This window comes from Lutra lutra, chromosome 8 (assembly GCF_902655055.1).
Source record: "Lutra lutra chromosome 8, mLutLut1.2, whole genome shotgun sequence".
Taxonomy (NCBI): Eukaryota; Metazoa; Chordata; class Mammalia; order Carnivora; family Mustelidae; genus Lutra; species Lutra lutra.
The window spans coordinates 51,258,339-51,283,755 of record NC_062285.1 but is presented as its reverse complement, the minus strand read 5'-3'; the positions used below and the strand labels follow the sequence as shown (position 1 = coordinate 51,283,755).

Here is a 25,417-nt window from a genome sequence, read left to right as displayed (position 1 = left end):
TATAATTCTGTATTTTTTTTTCCATGTTATTTTTCTAGTAATTTAATTTAGTTCAGGTCCTGAGTATCTCTAGGTTAGATTACTCAACTGCTTCCTAACCTAACCTCTTTCCCTGCCTTAGTTAAGTCTTTTCATAATATGGTTACCAGATTTGACCATATAACCACCCTACCTAAAACCCTTCAATGGATACATAAGAAACTTCATAATGAGGGGCGCCTGAGTGGCTCAGTGGGTTAAAGCCTCTGCTTTCGGCTCAGGTCATGATCCCAGGGTCCTGGGATCAAGCCCCACATCAGGCTCTCTGCTCCACGGGGAGCCTGCTTCCTCCTCTCTCTCTCTGTCTGCCTCTCTGCCTACTTGTGATCTCTGTCAAATAAATAAATAAAATCTTAAAAAAAAAAAAAAAGAAACTTCATAATGATTATCTCTGGGGAAATTGGGGGGCGGATGTCTGGGGTAGGAGAAACATTTATAACATCTGTCTTTCACTTTAGCACTATTTGAATTGTTTATCATTAGTAATTAAATAGTTCCAGTGTTTTACAAAAGTGGTTTTAGAAAAGTACTTTATATGTCAATTCTTTTTTTTTAACATTTTTTTAATTTTAGTTTTTTAAAGATTTTATTTATTCATTTATTTGAGAGAGAGAGAGACAGAGCATGACAGGAGAGAGGTCAGTGGGAGAAGCAGACTCTCTGGCGAGCTGGGAGCCCGATGTGGGACTCGATCACAGGACTCCAGGATCATGACCTGAGCCGAAGGCAGTCGCTCAACCAACTGAGCCACCCAGGCGCCCTTATATGTCAATTCTAACTCAGTAAAGGCGGAGGTGGGAGAAGAAAGAAAGAAAAGTACTAATTTTTAACACCTTCGCGGGGGTGGGGGGGAACCTACTTGGTCCTTTACCAAGATAGTTTGAGAAGCACTGATTGATACCAGGCATTTAACTGAATGCTGAGCAAAAAGTAGAACTCTCAAAATGTTCATTTCCTCTCTGCCTATTGGACTCTATAATCAGCCACTAAATGCTTATGATGAGCCTCCAAAGAGAAAAGGTGCTAAAGAAACTTAAGAAATGTAGTTGCAGAAATAGAACCCGCCTAACAGAAAAGGAATAATATAAAAGACAAGTCAGGATAAGATCTAAGGAAGTGACACTGAAAAAAATATTCTTTTTTTTTTTTTAAGAATTTTTTTTTATTTATTTAGTTGACAGATCACAAGTAGTCAGAGAGGCAGGCAGAGAGAGAGAGGAGGAAGCAGGCTCTCCGCAGAGCAGAGCCCGATGCAGGACTCGATCCCAGGACCCCGAGATCATGACCTGAGTCAAAGGCAGAGGCCCAACCCACCAAGCCACTCAGGCGCCCCTGAAAAAAATATTCTGAAAAACTAGGGCTCTTTTCAGGTGAAAGTGGTCAAGGAGGTTTGGTCAGAGGAAATGTGACTGGATTGGGGCCTTCTAAGGTTCCACAGTGTCCAGGCAGCTAAGAGGAGGTGGGGAGTTTAGGCAGAGAATGACCAGAGCAAAGGTCAAGAGGGAACCACTGTGGGTAACTGAAACTGAAAGGACAGCAGTAGAAAAGGGGTTTGGAACTGACTTAAATGGGACAATCTTGTCTTTGTCTACCAATTCAAGGATTTAAACAAAAACCAAGAAGTCATTGAAGATTTTTGAGCTGAAAAACAAAATGATCACACTGGGGTCACACAGGCAGTATCACATAACCTGGTAGTGTATCACTATATATCATTCTCTGCAAGGACTCAGTCTTTTTCCTTTCATTGCATTCAACCCTGCAAAAGATCCCAACCTCAGATCAGTCCAACCATCCACTTCCCAGACTCTTGAACTTAGGTCTGGACTCACATTTGCTGAAGAAAACCAAATCCTGCAGAATAATACACAATTACTGTGTACTCTCCAGCCTGACCACAGCTCTCAGCCTGGCCCAGCCAATCTTTTTTAGTGTTCCTAGGCCACTTCCTCTTCTCTTTCCCAAGGAACAACTGTTTCTAGCTTTCACCATTATCCTCAAGTCCCTCTACTCCACTGCTTCCCAGACCTTTTAGCTGGTGTGTCTGCCCCCTTTCTCTGAGGAACAACTCAGTCCGTCATCAGACAAGGAAGAACTCTTTCAACTTTCTCCACCCAAGCCCAAAAACGTACATATTTCAAATACCCACCCAGACTTCTTTGCTTCTAATCTAAGCCCTCCATTTGTGATTTATCAATCACTTCCTGTCCCTTAGTTGATTGTTCCTCATTTCTTTTTTTTTTTTTTTAAGATTTTGTCTTTTGCAGGGTGGCTGGGTGGCTCAGTCATTAAGTGTCTGCCTTCAGCTCAGGTCATGATCCCAGTATCCTGGGATCAGGTCCTGCATCAGGCTCCCTGTTCAGCGGGAAGCCTGCTTCTCCCTCTTCAGCTCCCCCATGGTTGTGTTCCCTCTCTCACTGTCTCTCTCTGTCAAAATAAATAAATAAAATCTCAAGAAAGAAAGAAAAAGAAAAGAAAAGAAAGAAATGAGGGAAGAAAGAAAGGCGGATATGTAGTAAGGAAGATTTTTATTTTTTAAAGTAATCTTTACACCCAACATGGGACTCAAACTCACCACACTGAGATCAAGAGTCTATCAACTGAGCCAGGTGCCCCAGTTGTTCCTCATTTCTCATTTGTTTCCGATCTTCTTTATATTGGCCCATATAAGTTGCTCGAAGCCCTTCCATCTCAGGGAGGAAAAAACCCAACATAAAACAAAACCTTTACTTGATGCCATAAGCTACTCTCCTTCTCAAGCACAGATGGTCATAGGCCTTGGTCTTCAGGTCTCTTCCAATCTTATTCTACATAGCCTCTTTGGGCAAACTCATCCATTCTCACGTCTTCAACTACCATCTCTGAGTCATTAGCCAGCAAATCTCTACTCTTGCCATACTGAGGTCCCATGGTGTCAATCTCACATTCCACTAATGAACAACATTCTCCATCTTTATGTCTCACTGATGCCTCACATTAAACACGACCAAAATGGAATATCTTCCCCCTAAATTTGTCTCTACTTCTATTCTGGATCTCTTTAGGGACTGACACTCTCTACTCGGTCATTCACATAGGAAAGCTAGGCGTCATCCTAGATACCCCAAGTCATTAACTCAGGCTAATTCTACTTCCTTAACCTCTCCTATCCAACCCCTATAAACCCCCACTGCTACTGCCTTTGTTCAGACCCTGAATATCTCTAGCTTAGGCTACTCAACCACTTCCTAACCTCCTTTTCTGCTTCCAGTCTTGTTCCCTTAAATCTATTCACAAAATGGTTACTAGATTTGGCCATACAACTATAACTACCCTGCTTAAAACCCTTCAATGGATACATAAGAAACTTCATGGTGATTGTCTCTGGGGAGAATGGGGGGGCTACAACAGAAGAAAATATTTACCTTTCACTTTAGTACTATTTGAATTATTTACCACAGCATGCACTACAAAACCAAAGTTTCAGCAGCTTCAAATGCCTACAATACAAGGTCCTTCATAATCTCCCCTACTAGTTTTTAAGCTGCTCTCTCAAGTTACTCTTCTGTCTTAAATCCGCTAGAGTCTATCCTTTCATCTTTTAAGTTTCAGCCCAAATGGTACTTCCTCCCAACTTTTCCATACAGAAGAGACCTCTCTCTCCTGTGTGTCTACTTTGTGCTATAAATATACTTCCATCATGATATCTACAGATCATGTTATATGTCATACTTAAACAGATTGTTTGAAATGTCTGTCTCCCTCCCTTAGCCTTAGATTCCCTGAGGACATGAAGTATTTCTTACTCATCTCTGAATTTTCAGTCTAGTTACAGAATCCGAACTTACAGGGGGGTGGGGCTTGGAAAAGAGTGTTTTGAAAGTGCTCACCGGTGATTCTAACTCAATCTCCTGTTAATAACTGATCTAAATTATAAACTCCTTGAGATCAGGAATCATTGTGACGAGCACAATGTGAATGATCAAGAAATGGTTTTTAAACTGGAATGGAAGCAGACAAGTCCTGAAATTGAGGGAGGAAGGGTTGGAACTGGAGATTTGGAGGAATCAGAATACAAGGTGTGTGAAACTGCGGCAATAAATAAGTTTACTCAAGAGGGTCCAAAGTGAGACGAGTTAGGGAGCCAGTGCAGACTTGTCACCCAATAACTGCAGAGGACTCATTTACATGTGTTTCTCCATCTAGACTGTGAGTTCCTTAAGGTCAGGAACTCTATCCTATTCATCTCTGTCCACCTGTCACTGAGCACAGTGCACAGCTTAGAACTTTTTACTGGGCTGTATCAGTGACACTAACATAAGGAGGTACAATACTTCCAGAACACAAAGGAAGAAGTGACTACTTTGGCCAGGGCAGTGGGGGGCCAGAAATAGACGTTTTCAGAGGGACAAATAAGCTCAGTCCTGAAAGAGAAGTTCATTTGGCAGAGAAGTAGTTCAAGTGGGAGGGAAGAGCAGGAGCTTAAGGCATGAAAGACCACACGGCTGATACACCCCTTCCATGTAGCTGGGATTCGAGTGCATGACACAGGAAAAATGTGGGCGCTTCAGAAAATTAGTCTGAGAGGATCAGACTGTGAAGGGCCACGGACGCCACCAAAGGATTTAAACCTGACTGTGGGGGGCCAGAGGGGAGTTTTAAATTTAATCTGAAATGACCAGATCGACTTTGTAAAAAGGCAACTAGTGGGAGCACGAAGGGCAAAGTAAAGAACCAAGAATCGAGGGAAGGAGCTTCATTAGTAGCTGACAGTCCAGCTCACAAACCCAAGCAAGAGCTGTATCCTCCTTATGTCTCTCACCCGAGAGAAAGGAGCTAAAGAAACGAGAAATCCATTCTATAAACACCCAAGATTTAAGTCAAGCGAATTTCGATTTCCGACTCCTGCTTGGTGGGCTGCATTTGTTTCTTCGGGTCTGAACAGGATGGAAAGTTCCAAAGTGGAAATGCCCGGGAACCTTCTGTTCTTCCTGAGGGGTTCCACGCCATCCATCCCATCCCAGTCGCACCACTGCAGGAGGACCGGCTGTACAGCCGAGCGCGGGGTGAACGCCGCGGCACTTACTGGAACTCGGGGTGGAGAATTGCGCGTGCGCGCCTAGCGCGCAAGCCCCGCCCCCTGCCTTGAAAGCCGGTGGCGGGAAACCGTCAGCAGCACCTCTCGAGGGTGCCCCCGCGGCTCTGAAAGGACGTTGTCCGCTAGAGCCCTCTCTCCCACACACTCACCCGTTCCCGGCCGGTCCTCAGGATCCCTGCGGAGCCAGCGGCCCTCAGGGGCCCGGCCGCAGCCTTTCCCGCCACCCTACCCGGCGAGACCAGTCCCCGCCTGCGCAGGGAGTGGGGCGGGGGAGCCGGACTGGTCCATGTAACCCCAACCGAGCCGCGGGGGGGGGGGGGGATAGTGGTGGTGGTGATGAAGTAAGGAAAAGGGAAGAGAGTACAAGTACTGTTTGATCTGAGTTGATCCCCTATGGTGAGCTAAGAACCACAGCGCTATAAATTTTCTGCTAAAATAATAGGGATCAAAGACCGATTAAATTTGCAAACATTCACCCCCCGCTTAGTCAAGTGGATTATTCCAAATTCTCAATGGTTAGTTAGAAAAATTAGGCTTTATTTGGGAGGAAGTGGAGAGTTGAGCTACGGGCTAGAGTGGTCTTCCAAGCTAGAGATATAGTTTTAAAGCTTGCGAAGGGAGCGGGCTCCTAAAAGGAAGAGAACAACAATAAATATTCACTGTTAAGTTGAGGATCTCCTCTGGACTCTGCTGAGATGAGTGTATTTTGCTGATGACAAAAGAAGATAGGGCTCAGACGAATAATAATCTGAATCATTAAGCATTTGAATAGAAGGAATCAATTTCTGGGATATGAAGAGAGTTTTAAGAGATTTGCTGAAGATGAAAGGACACACGAAAGAAAAGTGAAAAGACGCACACAAAAAAAGGAAAATAAAGAAGACTATAAAACTAGGGGTAAAAGCAGAAAGATACCATTTGAAGAGTGTTTCTGATTCGGTCTAACGAAATTAAAACTGTGAGGATCAAAGCCTCTCCCTCCTACGGCCCCCCACCCCTACCACTGCATTTGCTCTGGGCATCAGATTTCCTGTTTTGACCTTACGGAGCTCTCCTTTGGCTTAAGTACCAGTTACCTGGAGGCAACTATTTAAATTTTAGTTTAAATAGTTTAAATTAAACTATTTAAATTTTCTAGGTTCTAGGCTCACCCTACCCCTTGTTTAGATTGGGAGCTCACTGGCCCAGGGCCTCCCAAAGAGATCCGTCATACCAGAACGAACACAAAACCCAGCTGGTGGATGTAGACAAGTTTATGTGGCTTTACCGAACAGTTCAAATCCCACCAGCCACTTTTCTCAGAGCTACTTCCCCACCCAAGTCCCTGTGGCAAGCATCCCTGAGATAAGTTGGCTACACTCTTCCATTAACTTCTCCCAATTTTTTTGGTACAATTGCAATCTGGTATGGGGCTCATGCCTCCATTTTCTCTCTCCCTACCCTCAGCCCCCTTCTCCCAACCCTTGGAATGCCTTGTCTCCATCTGCCTCCTGTGAGGAGTACCCTCTGCTTCCCTGCTCCCGCATAAACCTAGGGCCATAATAAACTTGACTGGCGGCAGGGTGAAGGCCAGAAGCTGAAAGGTCTTGGTTCCCTGTGCTCACCACACTGGATTGGGAGAGTAAGGTATAGGGTGATAGCTTTTTTCCCTTCCCTACCTCTCCTGCGGTGCCCCAAAACTCAGACACAGCCACGTTCACTCACATTCATACCATTCATACGCACAATCATACACACAGCGGCGAAGAGAGGTGGGTTGGGGAGGAAGGGAAGTTTGCACAAACCAGCTCATGAATGCAACTTGAAAGATTTCACACAGCAAAAGGGGGAAAAAAAACACACATAAATTAAAAAATAAAGAAGTATATGTCCCTCCCCCAGTCTCTTTCTTTGTCCAGGGGTTGGCTCAGCCCCTCTGAGTAAACCCAGAAGCTTCCTACTCCCCTAGCCAACTGGAGTTTTCACAGGGCCTGGGTCTTCAGTTCAACAGGTTCCCCAGTGCCCTCTGGTTGTCCATTGGAGTCCCTGGGCCTGGCGCCCTTGAGAATAGACAGTCTCTCAGAAACACTCTTGAGCCGGGGAAAGAGGAGAAAGTCGTAGAGGAGACTGCCTAGTCCCCCTCCAATGATTGGGCCCACCCAGTATACCTGTAGGAAAAGGGAGAAGAAAACAAACATCTGTACTTGGCACATACAACTGGGCACGATTTAAGCAGAAACCAGTGTTTGTTTTTAAATTCTAGATTGCTCTACTGCTTGTACCTCAAAACTTACCATTTCTTTTCTGACTCACCAAATTAGTCCTTTATCCCACATATATATTCTATTTCTTGTTACCAGTTTTCACTAGTTTATAGATTGCTTTGAAAAAAAAAAAGGGTTTGATTGTGGTAAAACACATGACATAAAATTTACCACCTTAACCAATGCTAAGTGTACAGTACAGATGTATGTTAAGTATATCATATTGTTGTGCAACAAACCTCCAGAACTCCTTCATCTGGTCAATCTGAATCTCTGTACCCATTAAACAACAGCTCTCCATTGCCCCTTCTCCTGAACCCCCATCAAGTACCCTTGTACTTTGTTTCAGTGAATTCGACTACTCTAGACACTTCACATAAGTGGAGTTATACAGTATTTGTCATTTGGTGACGGTGTATTTCATGTAGCATAATGTCCTCAAGGTCCATCCCATGTTGTAGCCTTTGACAGGACTTCCTTCTTTGTAAGGCTGAATACTATTCCGGTGCATGTGGAGACTACCTTTTGTTTATCCACTCACTTGTGAGGGACACATGGGTTGCTTCCTCCTTTTGGCTTCTGTGAATAATGCTTCCGTGGAAATGGGGATACAGCTTTGAAAAATTTTTAATTATTTCTGTATGCTTGGCTGGCATATGACTAAATAACACAGATATAGCCAATTTTTATTGAGGTCTTAGTCCAGACCAGGTGCTGTGCTAAATATTTCACACATACAATGTTCACACTTACTTCTCCTCACACCCCCATTTTATGGTAAGGAAACTGGGACAAAGAATGACAGAGTCATTTGCCATGGTCACACAGCGGCCAATAATGTGCTAGAACGGGGGTGAGGTGCAGGCCCATCTGTAACGCATACATATCCTGAGCCCTGAGAGGAGCAGGTTTTGACTTCCTGTTCAGTTGTCTATCCTCATAGTGCTAGTTTTAGAATCCTGTGGATACTTAGTAAAAAATCCCTGACCAACCAACCAGTGAAGGAACAACATGAGCAAGAGCTTCTCTTTCTAGCAAATTAATGAATTGTGCTCACAGAGGCATGCCAGATTCTGCGACAGCCCCTTTAGCTGAGTGCTAGTAAAGCAGTTAACATATCCAGATGGAAATCAGGAACCAAATATGGAGCCTGCAGCCCACACCCATACAGGAGGGCTTTGGGATCTTGGCCCTCTCCCCTCACTCACCCAGTGGTTGGTGAAGTTTCTGGTGAGAATGGCAGGAGCAAAGGAGCGGGCAGGGTTCATGCCTGCACCAGTATAATAGATCTGCAAAAGACACAGTCATAACTGAGACACTTTCCCCTACTTCACCCCAGCTTCTCTCCCCACAACCCACATGCCCCCAGCCAGCAGCAAGAAGGGAAGGATTAACTGAGGGTGGGCATTCCACAATGGAGTAAAGGCACTATGGATCCCTAGACAAAGCCCACATCTACCCCTGATGCATACACTTCCACCTTGGGGTCAAGAAGGAGCAGATATAGAGATCACAAAAGAGAGGACTAGAACAGGCTCGATTCCTCTGTGCCGACCAAAACAGAGTGAGGAGGACTATGTTCATGTTTGACCATGAGCTGGGCAGAAAAAAACTTTAAAAGTTGGGAAAGGTCTAAGGGCCATAGAATCCTTAAACAAGAAGTTTCTCTCCTCTCCTGCTTACCCCAAAGAGGTGTCCCAGGGTGAGGGAGAAGCCCACAGCCAGGGCTACAGATCCCAGGCGGCCATTGCGCCTCTCGTCGTATGTAGCAAAGATGCAGAGCACAAACTGGAGCGTCAGGAAGATCTCCACTGTGGTGGCCTGGCCCACACTCACCCCAGGGTGCAACTGGGCGGAAGAAGAAGAAAGGAGGCAACTCATTAGGGTTATCCCAATGTTACCTCCTCAGGGCTTCCCACACAGCAAGCCCTGTGTGGCATCATTTCCCTGGAGAGGGAGGATGATACAACCCCCTTCACAGTAATTGTATTTGCTTCTTGTTTCTCCCAATAATACCCCTACATGGTAGAAAGAATTGTACCCACTCAGGCAGATGAGGAAGCTGAGGCCCCGTCAGGCAAAATAATTCTCCTCAAGAACCTGCAAGGAGTTGGAAGGAAAGCTGAAACCAGAACTTGGGTCTCTTGAGTCAGTCCAGGTCTTTATGCCTTCCTTACTCCTCCAAACTACATTTGACACACATGTGTGTGCATGAGGGCATACATTCCCCCCCACGCCCCCCCATCCCCACAACGTCCCAGACCCCTGAGGAATTGATTGGCCTCCGCCAGGCAGGGAGTCAGGGTACCAGGTTCGTCCAGCCCCACTTAGCTGACCATTACCGTATTAAGTGCTAGGTTTCCTCGGACGGCAGGTGGGGTGACACTGTATAGCACGGCGGCCCCAGACACGGCTCCCAGGAGTTGGGCTGCCATATAGCAGAAGGCCCGGAGCAGAGACATCTGGGAACCCACAAGGAAGGCGAAAGTGACTGCAGGATTGACATGGGCTCCGCTGATGTGGCCCACAGCCTGCACCAGCGTAGCCAGGGCCAGGCCAAAGGCCAGAGCCACCTGCAGGACATGCAGCGGTCCAGGGGTCCAACGCAGTGAGGCCCCCAGTCCAAAAAAGACATAGAAGAGGGTGGCAAAGAACTCAGCAAATATGGCCCTCCAGAAGGAGGCTGACCTCAGTTCCCACATGGCAGGGGGGATGGGCACAATGCCTGGGTCCCTGATACCCCCCTGGCCTGATCTGGGTGGACAGTCCCCTTTATAGAGGACTCTTAATCCCTGGGAGGGGCAGGCTGAAGTGGCTGGTCCAGCCTCTTAACCCCTTCAGAGCTGCAGAGGGCTGGACCCACTCTTACGCATCTGATAAAGCTGCTGGATTTTCCCCTCCCTCTTCCAAGGGAGATGAGCAGAGCCCTGGGTGGGTGTTAGGGTAGGGGTAGAGCCAGGGCTAGAAAGACTCTGAGAGAAAAGGATCAAAAACTGGGGGACCGTCAAAGTCCGTTTCTCTCTTTGTGTCAAAGTTGGGGTTCATGGTCCTGATTGACATCTATATTAGAACATTCCTCAGTCCTGCTTGGAAGATCATTCAAATTGAGTTCACTTCACAGGGTATTAGACTGTGCTCCTAGGGGCCTTCAGTCTCCTCTGAGTTGGCCAGGGGTAAGGGTGGGGGTGGGGGTCAGGAGTGGGGTCCAGCAGGGAAGCTGGATAACTGAAGAGAATTCTTTAGTTCTCTGGGATTAGAGGGCCTTTTCCCATTGGTTGGTTTGGTCTGGAATCTGTGGACCCTGCAGCTCTGGGACAGAATAGTTCTGCTGTGTCTGTTTTTCTCCAAACCCAGGTTCCCTACCCCCAATCCATGCCAGCACCTCCCTTTCCAAACCCTCAGCCTGGCCTTATAAACCACAAAGATAAGAGGAAGAATCTATCTTCCATGGATAGGGTGGGGGTGGGCTTGGGGACTGGGGAGGAGAAAAGGGCTTAGTAGTTAAATTTCAGAATCAGCTTATCCTTCATTTTTCCTAACTCACAAAGTCCTAGCAGGAAGTACTCAAAAGAAAGAAACTGAGTCATGGCTATGGAGCAATGCGAGGGTCTAATGCCTCCTAATATGGTCCTAATCAGGACCCTGGGGCCTTAAATCTTGATCCCTAAGGAAGAGTCTGGGGATGGGGGTGTCTGGACAAGCATGCTGGTCAAGGAGAGAGAAGAGGACAAAATGGGGTAGAAGAGCATGGGGAAAGAGGTTCAGTTGTGCCCAGGCTTGATGGGGGACTTAGTGGAGGGCTCTGCGGTAGTAGAGAAGGCAGAATGGGATACACTGGAAGGCTCTACCATCTCTACCCCATGGCAAGTCATACATGCCACAAACGTTTCCCATGAAGCACCAGAGGAGAACAAAAATTTAAAGAAGAGGTCTGCAATATTGGTTCCTAGCATTGGACCCATCCAATACATTTGTGGAGAGAGAGGAAGAACACAGATTCAGGCCTCTTCTCCTCTCATCCTCCAATATCCAGCTTGGGAATGGATAGGAACAGTTACAGCAAAGGCAGAGAGCCCGTCTCACCCACCCACATGTAGGAAGTTGCTGAGAACAGGTCAGAGGGCACCCAAGGAGACTAGAGCTCCCAATTTCATGGAAGAGGAACAATCCATTAGAGATCCTTGGAATCTCTTGGGTTTTAGATGGCCCACCAATATCCTCACTTCAGGCCCTGGGACCCTTGTTGCATCTCACCCAGAGATGCTCCCAGTTCCCAGTCACCTCTGTTGGCCCCCAGGAGATACAAGTTTCATGCTGCTTCTGGGGAAAAGAGCCTGGGACAGGACAGAAAGTAGTATGTCATGGTAGAAAGAGCAGAGACTCTGGCAACATATACCTTGGTTCAGATGTGGATGAGAATACAAAGTGACAGAAGTAGTTAAGACTGATAGTGGGAGTATAAATTGGGATTATTACTTTGGAACGCAGTATATAGCACCATATTATAAAGATCAACAAACATAGTTTCTGAGCCAGGAATTTCACTTCTCATTTATATAACCAAGAGAAACTAACTTCCTTCTTTCCTTCCTTCCTTCCTTCCTTCCTTCCTTCCTTCCTTCCTTCCTTTCTTTCCCCTTCTTTCTTTCCCTTTCTTTCTTTCTTCTTTCATTCCTTCCCTCTCTCCCTTCCTTACTTCCTGTTTTTCTTTCTCTGTCTCTCTCTTTCCTTCCTCCCTCCCTCCCTCCCCCTTCCATCCTTCCTTCCTCTCTCTTTCATTCTTTCCCTCCCTTCCTTTTTCCTCTCTTTCTTTTCTTCCTTCCTTTCTTTCTTTCTTTTCTTCCTTCCTTCCTTTCTTTCTCTTTCTTTTCTTCCTTCCTCTCTTTCTTTCTTTTCTTCCTTCCTTCCTTTCTTTCTTTCTCTTTCTTTCCTTCCTTCCTCCCTCCCTCCCTCCCTCCCTCCCCCTTTCTTTATTTCTCTCTCTTTCTCTCTTTTTCTTTCTTAGGAGACAGAGAGGGGAGGGAAAGAGGTAGAGGGAGAGAGAGAATCCTAAGCAGGCTCCATGCCTGGTCAGATGCTTAACCAAGTGAGCCACCCAGGCACCCCCCAAAAGAAACTTCTCTATACCTACACCAGGAGACATATACAAGAATGTTGAGAGCAGCACTGTTCACAACTGCAAAATGCTTGAAGCAAACCAGATACCCATTGATAGGAGAATGGATGTCTAGACAATGATATATGTCTCTGTCTATATATGTACATATATTTCATACAATGGAAAATTATTTGGCAGTCAGAATGAGAGAACCTGGGGCACCTGGGTGGCTCAGTCAGTTAAGCATCTGACTCTTGATGTCAGCTTAGGTCTCCTCTCAGGATTGTGAGTTCATGCCCTGTGCTGGGTTCCATGCTAGATGTGGAGACTACTTAAAAAAATAAAATAAACGGGATTGGGAGGAAGACAAACCATAAGTGACTCTTAATCTCACAAAACAAACTGAGGGTTGATGGGGGGAGGGGGGTTGGGAGAGGGGGAGTGGGGTTATGGACATTGGGGAGGGTATGTGCTATGGTGAGTGCTGTGAAGTGTGTAAACCTGTTGATTCACAGACCTGTGCCCCTGGGGATAAAAATATATTATATGTTTATAAAAAATAAAATAAAAAATAAAATAAAATAAAATAAAAAGTGAACAACCACAGTGATACTCAATAACAGGGAGGAGTTTTAGCAATAAAATATCAAATAAAAAAAAGAGTCCCAGAAGATGATACATGGCATGATAAACTTTTTATAAAATAAAAAAAAATTGGGGTGCCTAGCTGGCTTAGTTGGTAGTGCATGTGACTCTTGGTCTCAGGGTTGTGAGTTCTAATTCCATGTTGGGTGTAGAGATTACTTAAAAAAAATCTTAAGGGGCGCCTGGGTGGCTCAGTGGGTTAAGCCGCTGCCTTCGGCTCAGGTCATGATCCCAGGTCCTGGGTTTGAGCCCCCGCATCGGGCTTTCTGCTCAGCAGGGAGCCTGCTTCCTCCTCTCTCTCTGCCTGCCTCTCTGCCTACTTGTGATTTCTCTCTGTCAAATAAATAAATAAAATCTTAAAAAAAAATCTTAAAAGAATCTAAAATAAAAATATGCTTTTCAGAACACATACAGATAAGATGAAACTACACAAAAAAGAAAATAAAGAATGATGAACACAGGATTCAGGATGGTGTTTACCTCAGGCTGGGGGAGCAAGGGGATGGAGTGGAATATTTATTGATTTCTGTGATTCTTAAGGCTCTAGTTTTTCTGTTACAAGGTTGGTTTAATTGGGGTGCCTAGGTGGCTTAGTCGGTGGCACACATGGCTCTTGATCTCTGGGTCGTGAGTTCAAGCCCTCCATGAGGTGCAGAGATTACTTAATAAAACGATGCTTAGTTTGTTACTTAAAAAAATAAATTAGGGGTTCCTGGGTGGCTCCGTTGGTTAAACGTCCACTCTGATTTTTGGCTCAGGTCGTGATCTCAGGGTGCTGGGATCAAGCCCCATGTCAGGCTCCGCACTCAGCGTGGAGTCTGCTTGGAATTCTCGCTTCCAGTTCTCTCTGCCCCTCCCCCCACAAGCGCACACTGGCGCTTGTTCTCTCTCTGGTAAATAAATAAATAATTCTTTTTAAAAATTAGGGTAAGCCATATATAGGCCAATGAGGAGGGGATGTCATAAACAAAGGAATAGTCCATGCCCTTGAAATCCTTAACAAACAACAGAAACAAACAAACAAAAAAACAACTGGCTAAAGTTATCCCTACTAAATATAAATTCCAGAAGGGCAGGGATGTGTCTGACTTGTTCACCACTGCAAACCCAAAGCTTAACACACAGCAGACAACAAATAAATCTTTGTTGAATAAATTAACATAAGCTCTCCAAGCCTCAATTTCTTCTGGATCAAATAACATAATGTAGGTAAAGTCTTAACATACTGTTTGGTACAGAATAAAACACTTAATAAAATAAATAGGAGCTATTTGATGAGGGTTTTATTAAAAGCAAAAGCTTATCCCTAACCACCAACTCTATAACCTCTTGTAGTAAGGAACAGAAGAGCAAAGTGCAGCTAATTCAGTCCCCTTGTTTACATCAAATAAAATGATTAGATTTCCTTATTTGAAGCTATCAACTTCTTTTTTTTTAAAGATTTTATTTATTTATTTGACAGAGAGAAATCACAAGTAGGCAGAGAGGCAGGCAGAGAGAGAGGAGGAAGCAGGCTCCCTGCTGAGCAGAAAGCCCGATGTGGGGCTCGAACCCAGGACCTGGGATCATGACCTGAGCCGAAGGCAGCGGCTTAACCCACTGAGCCACCCAGGCGCCCCTCAACTTCTTTTTTTTTAACTTTTTTTTTTTTTTTAGGTAATCTCTATGCCCAACATGGGGCTCAAACTCATGTCCCTGAGATCAAGAATTGTATGCTACACCGACTGAACCAGACAGACACCCAAATCTCCTCTCTTTATTCCTCACCAAACATTGACTAGAATCTCACGGAAAACTGAATCCTGGCCCATTTCCTTTCGCATTGGCCACTTAGCTGAATGACAAACTTCCAAATTCAATATAAGCTCTCAAAAACTCACTTGAGTTTTTGCATAGATTTATATTAAACTAAAATAGCCATTATTTTCCATTAGCCTAGACTCTTGATTTTATTTTTTTTAAAGATTTATTTAGTTAGTTAGTTAGTTAGTGAGGATTCAGGATCAGAGGGAGAGGGAGAATCAGACTCCCCGCTGAGCAGGGAGCCTGATGTGGGGCTCTATCTCAAGGACTCTGGGATCATGCCCTGAGCCAAAGGCAGATGACTAATTGACTGAGCCACCCAGGCACCCCTAAAGAATGACTTTTTTTTTTATTTGACAGAGAGAGAGAGAGAGAGAGAGATCACAAGTAGGCAGAGAGGCAGGCAGAGAGAGAGGAAGGGAAGCAGGCTTCCTGCCAAGCAGAGAGCCCGACGTGGGGCCCGATCCCAGGACCCCGGGATTATGACCCGAGCCGAAGGCAGAGGCTCCAACCCACTGAGCCACCCAGGTGCCCCTAAAGAATGATTTATTTGAGAGAAGGAGAGAGAGAGAAACTATGTACACACAGAGGGAGAAGAGGACACCCCGCTGAGCAGGGAAACCCCACATGGGCTCAGTCCCTGAATCCTGGGATCATGACCTGAGATGAAGGCAGCCACTTAACTGACTGAGCCAGCCAGGCACCCCTAGCCTAGCCTCTTTAAAGGCAGGCGGGGGCGGGGGGGGGAGCTGTGTCTCCCTTGAGGAGTGGAACCCAGGCTTCCCCAAGGCCCTGCTTGGTATGGGCTGGGTTCTTACCAATACCAGTTCTCTAGTAGTCACTGAGCAACCCACTGCTGGGCTGGCTGGCTCACCTGCTTCCAGGCACTGCTAGTGAGCCACAGCAAATGTGGTGAGTACCTGCTGGATAGGGAGAAACACTCCACACCCAGAGATTGGCCTATGACTCTTCCTGCTCACCTAGATGAGACCAGAGGTGCTAGGATCAGAGTGGGAGGACACAAACTACCCCCCCCCACTCCCTGCAGCCTCCCAGACCCCACCACCTATCTACCAAGGCAGCTTTAAGCAAAGGATCTGCAACAAGTTACCCAAATTCTTGAGTGGCTGAGCCTAACTCATTGGCCTATTTGCATCATACTGAAGGTAGCTGAATGAGAGGATGCACAGAGCAGGGGGCCCTCCTCTTTTGTTCATTCCTTGAAGTCCTATCAGCCACCTGCTTTCATTACCAACCTAGTGTCACCCTACTCAGGAAGAGGGGCTGCTGCCTACCTGGATGAGTAACTGGGCTGTAGCCACCTGGGGCAGTGCTAGTTAGAAGAGGACCTAGGCCAGGATGGCTGCTGTGCTCTTGGCAAGGTTATAGGACACCTCCTGGAGGGAGTCAAGCCAGTGGGCACGGTGTAGTGCCAGAGTGAGGGCAGGATTTGTCTGGGCCCCACTACCTCATCAAAAATCTGTGCCAGACTCACCACCGCCAGCTCTTCAGGCAAGAGTTGAGGGACTGTGCCTGGCACAGAGATCCCACTGGGGCACAAGGCCCTAAAAACAACCCCTACAAAGACCAGGGTGCCTAGGCCTTTAGCCAGCAGGTCTCTCCCAAACCATTGGCACTATAGGTCCTGGGGTAGAGGGCGGGGAGGGGTAGGCAAGATCAGGCTGGCTGTGTGGGCTGGCAGTGTCTGCTTCACTCTTTTCCTCACTGGTCTCCCACCTCTCTCCTCCTCTTCCTCTTTCTGTTCCCCTCCCCCTCAACAAACTCTCCAGCCTCTTCATCCTGTACCTACTGTCGACCCCCTCCCCCCAAGCACCTGTCATGAGAGGATGGGAGAAAGACTGAAGGACAGAATAAGGGAGTAGTCGGTGAATAGGCCTCCATTTGCTTTTATTGGGATTTAACAGCGGAGAAGAGGAAAAGTCTCAGTTTCAATAGGAGAAAGAAGGAGTCTATAGAAAAAGATGGTGGTTTCTCCTTTCTGCAAGAATCTCATCCTCTAGATCACCATTTCCCCCATCTGGTTCAGAGTCTCTGCTGAGTATCTCGCTCTGGTTTGGAGACTGCTTTTCTAGGTATAGGTGAGTGGAGCTGGGATGAGGAGCAAGTGTCTCAGGTGCTTTCTCTCAAGAAGGAGATAGCCACAGAGGGGAGAGCTCCACTCCTGTGACTAGAGAACATTTAGTGTTCTTCCTTCAGCCAATAGAGAGGAAGCTCCTCCCTCAACCTGCCACCCCTACCCAGTCGGTGCTCTCCCCAAGGGAGCCTTAGACTTTCATACTCACACCTAAACATTCAGCCTCCCCAACCTTGTGCATTCCATCTCCTACCCATCTCTTTCTTCCTCTTTAGCCCTCGAACCCAGACTCACCACGGGAGGGGCACGAGCTTATAATGGCTTCTGTCTACCAGAGGTGCTAACAGTGAAAATAGGACTCATCCTTCCACTTCCTAATCATCTTTATACGACTGGGTTTCAGGAGCCAGAGAAGTGAAGAGGAAAGCTAAAGCAAGGATCTGGAAGACAATGAGAATTCCAGGGAAGGCAAGGTAAGGATATTTCCATTCCTCACCAGAAACAGAGCAAGCCAGTGAGAAGGTACCAATGCTGAATTGGCAACTGGGTCACTGGAATCTGCAAAGGAAAGTTCCTCTGAGGAATTTCCTGGGACTGCAGGGGATTCCTGGGGTCGAACACTTCTAGGATTACCCAGGACACATCCCAACTCATCCTTGTCGTCTCTTTTGGCTGGCTTGGTCACTTTCTTTTTCTTTTTTCTTTTCTTTTTCTTTTGCTATCACTCTACTTCGTTATATTTGGGGTCCTTTCCAGGGGTTGCCAAAATTTTAAATTCTGGATTCTCCCCCTTTCTTTCTTCTGCCATTGAGTAGGCATACACATGTTTTTGAATTTTTTTTTTCCTACTAAGAACTATGGATGTGGAGGAAAAGGATTTGTAAAACAACAAACTTGGAGTAGTTACAAACTTATTTTAAGTATTAACCACTTGTAGAAGTGAGCATCCTAGAGTCTCATCTATCTCTACACTAACTAGACTGAGTTACCTCTTGATTACTAACAATCAGCCTTCCAAACTCTTTATACTCCTGGGGCTAGGGATCCTAAATTTACAGTACCCCCTTCAATAAAGAAGGCTCCATTTCTCAGTCTCTGGGAGGTGCCATAGGAAGCATAATCTATAATATTAAGGAGTAAGTACATCTATAAATCTCAGGGAATCTGCAGGCAGATTATTTGTCTTGTCTCATTTCTCCACAGTGGGTCCCATGTGATTACCACAGCCACCTCTGACTTTATCCACCAGCTTACTACCTCTCTGAAGCCAAACCACAGCCAGCCCATATCATCAAGACTTAGAGCATAACCTACATCTGAGTTCAATAGAAATATCTAACTTGGTGATCTTATAGGATTTTATGAGGATCAAATGAGATATACCCAGGCAATAAACACGTGTTAAGTTAGCTGCCTTCAAATGTAAATGAAGTGATTCATGAATTAATCAGATATACACATAATTTATGGTTATCAAGTCTTGAACATCCTCTATGGCAATTACAATGTAGGGTGAATTGAATCGAGATGTGGTCCTGAGGGGCTGGGTGAGCATGTGTCTCTGCATCCACCACGTGGAATCTCTATCCTAACCCATATTCAGAATGCCACATCAGCATGTAACCCAGCTCCATTGTTTGGACAGTTTCATAGGACAAAGGCCCCCCGCATAGCACAAGCCAGCCTAGCAGCCCCTTTGGCTAGCTCCTGAGGGCCCCCCTTCTCTCTTTTTCTCTGGTTATGCTTTGCTGACTGCTGACTCCTGGCAAAGTCCAGAACAATCACCAACCTCTGAGTGCCTCATCCCTCTTGTGTCTATAGGAAGAGCTCCAATTAGCACGTGGGTCAGATGAGGACCAAAAAATGGCCAAATCTAAGAAATAGAGTGAAAACAGACTGACACATCCTGTTCTTGCCCCCCTCTTCCCTTTTCTTCCTGGGGAGTCATATATAACTCCATGCCAGACAAATCAATGCTCACTATGGTTAGAACCTGTTCTAAGTACTTAACAGTATATGTGTTATCTAAGGTACTGGTTTTCACTAGCATTGCACCATCGGTTTATAACCTACTTATTCTAGTTGACAGCTTCTCCTTACATGACTTCCCCTATTCCACTCTCCCTCAAAATTTATATCCATATATTTACAGAATATTCCTGTATGTCCTGTAGACACCTCAAATACAGCCTGCCTGAAACAGAATGAGGGATGTCTGGGTGGCTCAGGTCATGATCTGAAAGCATGTCTGCTTTCAGCTCAGGTCATGATCTCGGGGTCCTGGTATGGAGTGCCACATCGGGCTCCCTGCTCATCAGGAAGTCTGCTTTTCCCTCTCCCTCTAGGTCTCCCCACCCCCACTCGTTCTGTCACGAATAAATAAATAAAATCTTTTTTTTCTTTAAAGATTTTGTTTATTTATTTGACACAGAGAGAGAGAGAGAGAGAGAGATGGAATAAAAGCAGGGAAGTGGTAGAGGGAGACGCAGGCTTCCCAGAGAGCAGAGAGCCCCATGCTCTGGGATCATGACCTGAGCTGAAGGCAGACGCTTAATGACTGAGCCACCCAGTCGCCCCAATAAATAAAATCTTTTTAAAAAACCCATGAAAAAACAGAAAGAACTATCTTCCCCCATTCAAACATGATTTTCCTTTTGTATTCTCCCATTAAATCTGAATCCTATGAATCAACTTTGACTCCTTCCCCTATCCTCTCACTCCCACCTAACCAGTCACCAAAACTCGACCCATTCTACCTCTTACATGGCTTAACCCACACCATCTCTCACCTGAGAATTCTAGTGGCTTTAGACCCCACTGACCGTTTCTTTTTTTTTTTTCTTTAATATTTTATTTATTTATTTGACAGAGAGAGAGATCACAAGCAGGCAGAAAGAGAGAAGGGGAAGCAGGCTCCCTGCCAAGCAGAGAGCCTGATGTGGGACTTGATCCCAGGACCCTGAGATCATGACTTGAGCCGAAGGCAGTGGCTTAACCCACTGAGCCACCCAGGCACCCTCTTTTTTTTTTTTTTTTAAGATTTTATTTATTTGAGAGAGAGAGTGAGAGAGAACATGAGAGGGGAGAAGGTCAGAGGGAGAAGCATACTCCCCATGGAGGTGGGAACCCAATGCACTACTCAATTCCGGGACTACCAGGATCATGACCTGAGGCGAAGCAGTTGCTTAACCAACTGAGCAGTTAATGGGTGCCCCCATTTGACTCTGTTTCTGGTCTCATTCCCTCCAATTCATTCTCCATGTTGCTGCCAGTTTTATCTTTATAAAAGTGCCTGTAGGGGTACCTGGGTGGCTCAGTTGGTTAAGCACCTGACTTTAGCTCAGGTCATGATCTTGTGGAGTCTGTTTTTCCCTCTCCCTTTGCCCTTCCCCCTACTCGTGTGCGTGCATGCTCTCTCTCTAATAAAATCTTTAATAAAAGTAATTTATCATCTCCCTGTGTCCCTTCAACTGTTCCTGAACGCCTGAAAGACATTCTTACTGTGAATATGTGACCCTTCATAATTCAGCTTTAACTTTCTCAACTGTTCTCCATATCCCCAGCATGAGGCCCTGACAATTTTGTGCTTCTTGTCACTCCTCAAAACTTCATTCTATTTCATTACCCAGTGCTTTAGCAGAAGCTGTTCCCTATACCTTGAATGTCTTTTTTTTTTTTTAAGATTTTATTTATTTATTTGACAGAGAGAGACACACAGCAAGAGAGGGAACACAAGCAGGGGGAGAGGCAGGCAGAGGGAGAAGCAGGCCTCCCACCAAGCAGGGAGACCCATGTGGAGCTTGATCCCAGGACCCCAGGATTATGACCCGAGCTGAAGGCAGACACTTAATGACTGAGCCACCCAGGCACCCCTACCTTAAATCTCTTTTCACCTTTTTTCTGTCAAGTGAAACTCTATCACTTCTTAATGATTATGCATGGAAATGTTAAGAATTAATTACTTGTGGGGCGCCTGGGTGGCTCGGTCGTTAAGCGGCTGCCTTCGGCTCAGGTTGTGATCCCAGGGTCCTGGGATCGAGCCCTGAATTGGGCTCCAGCCTGCTCAGCAGGAAGCTTACTTCTCCCTCTCCTACTCACCCTGTTTGTGTTCCCTCTCTTGCTGTGACTCTGTCAAAAAAAATAAATAAAATCTTTTTAAAAAAGGAATTAATTATTGTATATTAGCAACGAGGTAGGTAAATCATCTGAATGATGAAGGTGAGTTTATCGGGTGGATGGTCAGTGTGCAAAAGTGAAATAACACAAGAGATGACAGGCAAGAAGCTATTTCCTGAACGGGAATAAAGTAATAAAGTAATAGAGGTGTGTCTAAGTGACAGTGTGAGGAATATGCAGTGATTGCTTTAGCTCGCGCATCTAGGATGGAACCTAAGGAGAAAAACTACGGAAACAGAATCCAGGAACTTTTCTCTCATTACTACCAAGATGCAAAGTATTGACAGAGCAGGACTTTTCTGAAGGAAATCTGTCCTCCATGCCTTTGCTCCTAGAATTAAGAGGAATGGAAACATCTCTTCTCACACATTAGGCAGGATGTAAAGGCTGGACCAGGCTGACCCCTGGTGGAGAATGAGCCAGCCACTGCACTCCAAGAAGGTGGGCACAAAACTTTCTCCCGGGGTGCCTGGGTGGCTCAGTGGGTTAAGCCACTGTCTTCGGCTCAGGTCATGATCTCAGGGTCCTGGGATCGAGTCCCACATCGGGCTCTCTGCTCAGCAAGAAGCCTGCTTCCCTCTCTCTCTCTGCCTGCCTCTCCATCTACTTGTGATCTCTCTCTGTCAAATAAATAAATAAAAAATCTTAAAAAAAAAAAAACTTTCTCCCTTCATCCTCATTCATTTATTAATTAAAAAACAACAGTACACTTACTCTGTATTAAAGGTAATACTGAGGCCCTAGGGCACAGAGAACAAAGGATTTAATTCCCATTCCTAAGGATTCTTTTTTTTTTTTTTAAGATTTTATTTATTTATTTGAGAGAGAGAGAGACAGTGAGAGAGAGCATGAGCGAGGAGAAGGTCAGAGAGAGAAGCAAACTCCCCGTGGAGCTGGGAGCCCGATGCAGGGCTCGATCCCAGCACTCCGGGATCATGACCTGAGCCAAAGGCAGTCGTCCAACCAACTGAGCCACCCAGGCGTCCCTCCTAAGGATTCTTAAGAACCCATTTTAATCCCTATTCCCAAGAACTTAACAGGTGGAGCGCCTGGGTGGCTCAGTAGGTTAAGCATCTACCTTCGGCAGGCGTCATGATCCCTGAGTTCTGGGATCTGGTCCTGGATCAGGCTCCTTGCTTCTCTCTTTTCCTCTGACTGCCTGTCCCCTGCTTGTGCACTCTCTGTCAAATAAAAACAATAACAAACGAAAACACAACAACCTTAACAGGCAAGGGGCACCTAACTGGGTGGCTCAGTGGTTAAGGGTCTGCCTTCCACTCAGGTCATAAAGGCAGGGTTCTGGGACTGAGCCCTACATAGGGCTCCCTGCTCAGCAGGGAGTCGGCTTTTCCCTGCCTCTGCCTACTACCCCAACATGCTCTCTCTACTCTTTATTTCTCTCAAATAAATAAATAAAATCTTAAAACAAAACACCAAATACATGAGCTACCTAGCTGCCTATTTAAACGTTCCCTCTTCCCAGCAATGGGGAGAATGGGGAGTCCAGTTAGAAGGCCAATGCAGTAATCCAGGGGAGAAATAATGTGATTGGGGTTCAAGGACAATCAGATATGTGAGATGAGGGAGACAAAGAAGTCAAGGACTTCCTGGTTTCTAGCCTGGGCAGCTGGTTGGTTATGGGTTGCATTTCACAGAAGTCAGGGAACCTAGGTAGAGGAGGAAGCTTGTTTAGGAAGACAAAGTAAGTTTTAGAACAAAGTAAGTTTTAGACATGTTAAATTGAGGTGACTAGCTGACTGGGGGCAGGGGGAGTGGGGGTCAGGAACATCCAGGTAGAAATATCTAATAGGTTGTTGAATATACAAATCTGCCAATGAGGAACGAAATATACAGTAGAGATTGAGTCCTTCTCAAACAACCCTGAAAATACAAAACCAACATTTACAGTATTTACATATTATTATTTATTAAAACAACCTGCCACTTAACCTAGGGATCGCTTTTTGTCAGGTTGTATTCTAGGTTATTCTCTCATTTAATTTTTACCGAGGTCTAAAGGGTTATTATTTTTGTTTTACAAATGAAAACACTAAGGTTCGGAGAAGTTAAGTGATTTGCCCAAAGTCACACAGTGGAGCTGTGTTCGAATCCGATTATTGCTTAATTCTAAAATCTATACTTTTGATCTCTTGCTACTCCATCTTTTTAAAGGTCCTACTTGGTAAAAACGTGAGCAGCACGCCCCTCAGAAAAAAACTAAACAAACTGTACCTACCAGGTCCTGACCTAGAGCGGAATTGACTAAAATGGCCGTTCCCCTACCCGGCGCTGGCTCTCTTACGTCATCATACTGCGCTGCGGCCACTCGCGCACCACGTCGGAAAGGAGCTGGCGGGCAGATGGCGAGGTCCCAGGCCGGGGGGTGTGCCCTATTCGTCCCTGGCGCAAGATGGCGCTGCCTTTTGCACGTTCGTTTTGCTCATGCCGCTGGGGAGCCAAACGATTGGGGGTTGCCGCCGCCGAAGCCCGCAGAGGTAAGATTATTTCCTTTTACTCTCTTTTATCTCCAAAATGGTTTCCGTTATTCCTGGGAGCTCCTTTGGTTCATTTCCCCTCCCCATCTGAGTTGGTCTTGAGAGTCCAAACATGGGGCACAATCTTTTTTTTTTTTTTTTTTTTTTAAATCCCGAGGGGTCCGAAGGTCCATATTAAAGCGCCCCACTTTTGCCCGCGTGACATTCTGACTCTTTCCCATGTACTCGTGAACTCATGACTGCCTTTCAGATCGTAATGTGTGTGTATCTCTAAATGTGGGGTTCTAACCCCTGTCATCAGTCTCTCTGCTCTGTTCACAGGCTTCAGCTTCAAACTGGACGAAAAAACCGCCCACAGCAGTCTAGCGCTCTTCAGAGGTGATACAGGTGTTAAATATGGCATAGTGGGATTGGAGCCCACCAAGTTGGCCCTGAATGTGGAGCGTTTCCGGGAGTGGGCTGTGGTGCTGGCAGACACAGCGGTCACCAGTGGCAGGCACTACTGGGAGGTGACAGTGAGGCGCTCCCACCAGTTCCGGATAGGAGTGGCAGATGTGGACATGTCTCGGGATAGTTGCATCGGTGTTGACGATCGTTCCTGGGTGTTCACTTATGCCCAGCGCAAGTGGCACACCATGTTGGCCAACAAAAAAGCCCCTGTTGAAGGCATCAGGCAGCCAGAGAAGGTGGGGCTGCTGCTGGAGTATGAGGCCCAGAAGCTGAGCCTGGTGGATGTGAGCAGGGTTGCTGTGGTCCACACTCTTCAGACAGATTTCCGAGGTCCAGTGGTACCTGCCTTTGCCCTTTGGGATGGAGAGCTGCTGACCCACTCAGGGTTTGAGGTGCCTGAAGGCCTCTAGTATGTCCGTTGCTGGAGTCCCTAATCATGCTCTCAATCATTCTCTGAAAGTGTCTGAAACCTTTTAATTTTGCCACCAAACAGTGTCTCATTTTGGAAACACAGTGTTGGGTTCTCTGTGCAATATCTTAGTCTTCTTCCTCTCCCATGCCCTGTGAAAGCTGGGCATATAGCCACTCTTCCCCATCCCCAAATTACTGCTGATTTCCCAAGCTATCATGTGTGTACTTTGCCTGACTGGCTTCCTTCAGCTCTTCTGCCTCCTTGTACCCAGGGCTTTCTCAGACTGCATTCAGTCCTGGGGTGTTAGCTTTGAACTTTGAATTTATTCATCACTGTGATACCTCTGCTTCCCTTTGCCCCATATAATCCCCCCACCCCTGGCTTTGGGGCACTACAGGATCTCTCCAGAGTAAATCCTTTCTACCTCTGGATGGAGGAGTGGTGCAGTCAGTGACTTGGCCCTTTCTCTCTATAGTACATAGAGTCTGGGCTCTGGCTCCCTCCGGAAGTGCTTTACTGTGTCTGAATGAAACAGGGCCCTCCTTCCCCAGTACCTCAGTGCCAGACTCTCAGCTCCACACAGCTGCAGCTGTCACCACCCAGAGTCTGTCTGCCTTAATCTGCACACCTCTGACATTTGGTCAATCTGTTAGAATCACTGGGCCAGTTACAACGGTGACCAAAGGAGATAAGATACTTTTGCCACAATTGGAACTTCCAGAGGGAGGAGGGAGGCCTGAGGTCTTGCACAACCCATTTTGGGGCCTGCTTAGTCCCAAACCCTCATGTATTGCCACCTCTCCCTCCCCCAACCCCCCACCCAACCTGACCTCTGGCAGGAGAATACAGTTAACCTACAGTAATATTTAGGGTTGAGGAAAACG

General features: G+C 46.1%; 3 protein-coding genes across 4 annotated transcripts in view; 1 reads left to right on the top strand and 2 right to left on the bottom strand.

The window, feature by feature from the left end:
• The window catches only part of TIMELESS (timeless circadian regulator), a 28,248-nt gene extending 22,868 nt beyond the window's left edge, over nt 1–5,380 (bottom strand). For both annotated transcript variants that reach the window (XM_047742387.1, XM_047742389.1), the window contains exon 1: nt 5,266–5,380. The gene's annotated coding sequence lies outside the window, so the exon portion shown is untranslated. The remainder of the gene's footprint in view (nt 1–5,265) is intronic.
• A 292-nt stretch (nt 5,381–5,672) lies between these two features.
• On the bottom strand, nt 5,673–10,061 carry MIP (major intrinsic protein of lens fiber). The gene is made up of 4 exons (XM_047742022.1): nt 9,702–10,061; nt 9,043–9,207; nt 8,568–8,648; nt 5,673–7,263 (listed from the first exon to the last, which is right to left on the bottom strand). The coding sequence occupies exons 1-4, from the start codon at nt 10,059–10,061 to the stop codon at nt 7,078–7,080; spliced, it is 792 nt and encodes a 263-aa protein (XP_047597978.1). The 3' UTR covers nt 5,673–7,077.
• Nucleotides 10,062–23,515: 13,454 nt separating this feature from the next.
• On the top strand, nt 23,516–25,386 carry SPRYD4 (SPRY domain containing 4). The gene is made up of 2 exons (XM_047742023.1): nt 23,516–23,671; nt 23,993–25,386. The coding sequence occupies exons 1-2, from the start codon at nt 23,587–23,589 to the stop codon at nt 24,529–24,531; spliced, it is 624 nt and encodes a 207-aa protein (XP_047597979.1). The 5' UTR covers nt 23,516–23,586; the 3' UTR covers nt 24,532–25,386.
• Nucleotides 25,387–25,417: the final 31 nt, after the last annotated feature.

What these genes read in the sequence shown, in the direction of transcription:
- MIP (XM_047742022.1), bottom strand. Translation starts at nt 10,061, where the DNA reads ATGTGGGAACTGAGGTCAGCCTCCTTCTGGAGGGCCATATTTGCTGAG. An exon ending in GAAACCTAGCACTTAATACG is followed by an intron (nt 9,208 to 9,701) that starts GTAATGGTCAGC and finishes TCTTCCGCCCAG; the next exon opens with TTGCACCCTGGGGTGAGTGT. An exon ending in GAAACTTCACCAACCACTGG is followed by an intron (nt 7,264 to 8,567) that starts GTGAGTGAGGGG and finishes CTTTTCCTACAG; the next exon opens with GTATACTGGGTGGGCCCAAT.
- SPRYD4 (XM_047742023.1), top strand. Translation starts at nt 23,587, where the DNA reads ATGGCGCTGCCTTTTGCACGTTCGTTTTGCTCATGCCGCTGGGGAGCC. An exon ending in CGCCGCCGAAGCCCGCAGAG is followed by an intron (nt 23,672 to 23,992) that starts GTAAGATTATTT and finishes CTCTGTTCACAG; the next exon opens with GCTTCAGCTTCAAACTGGAC.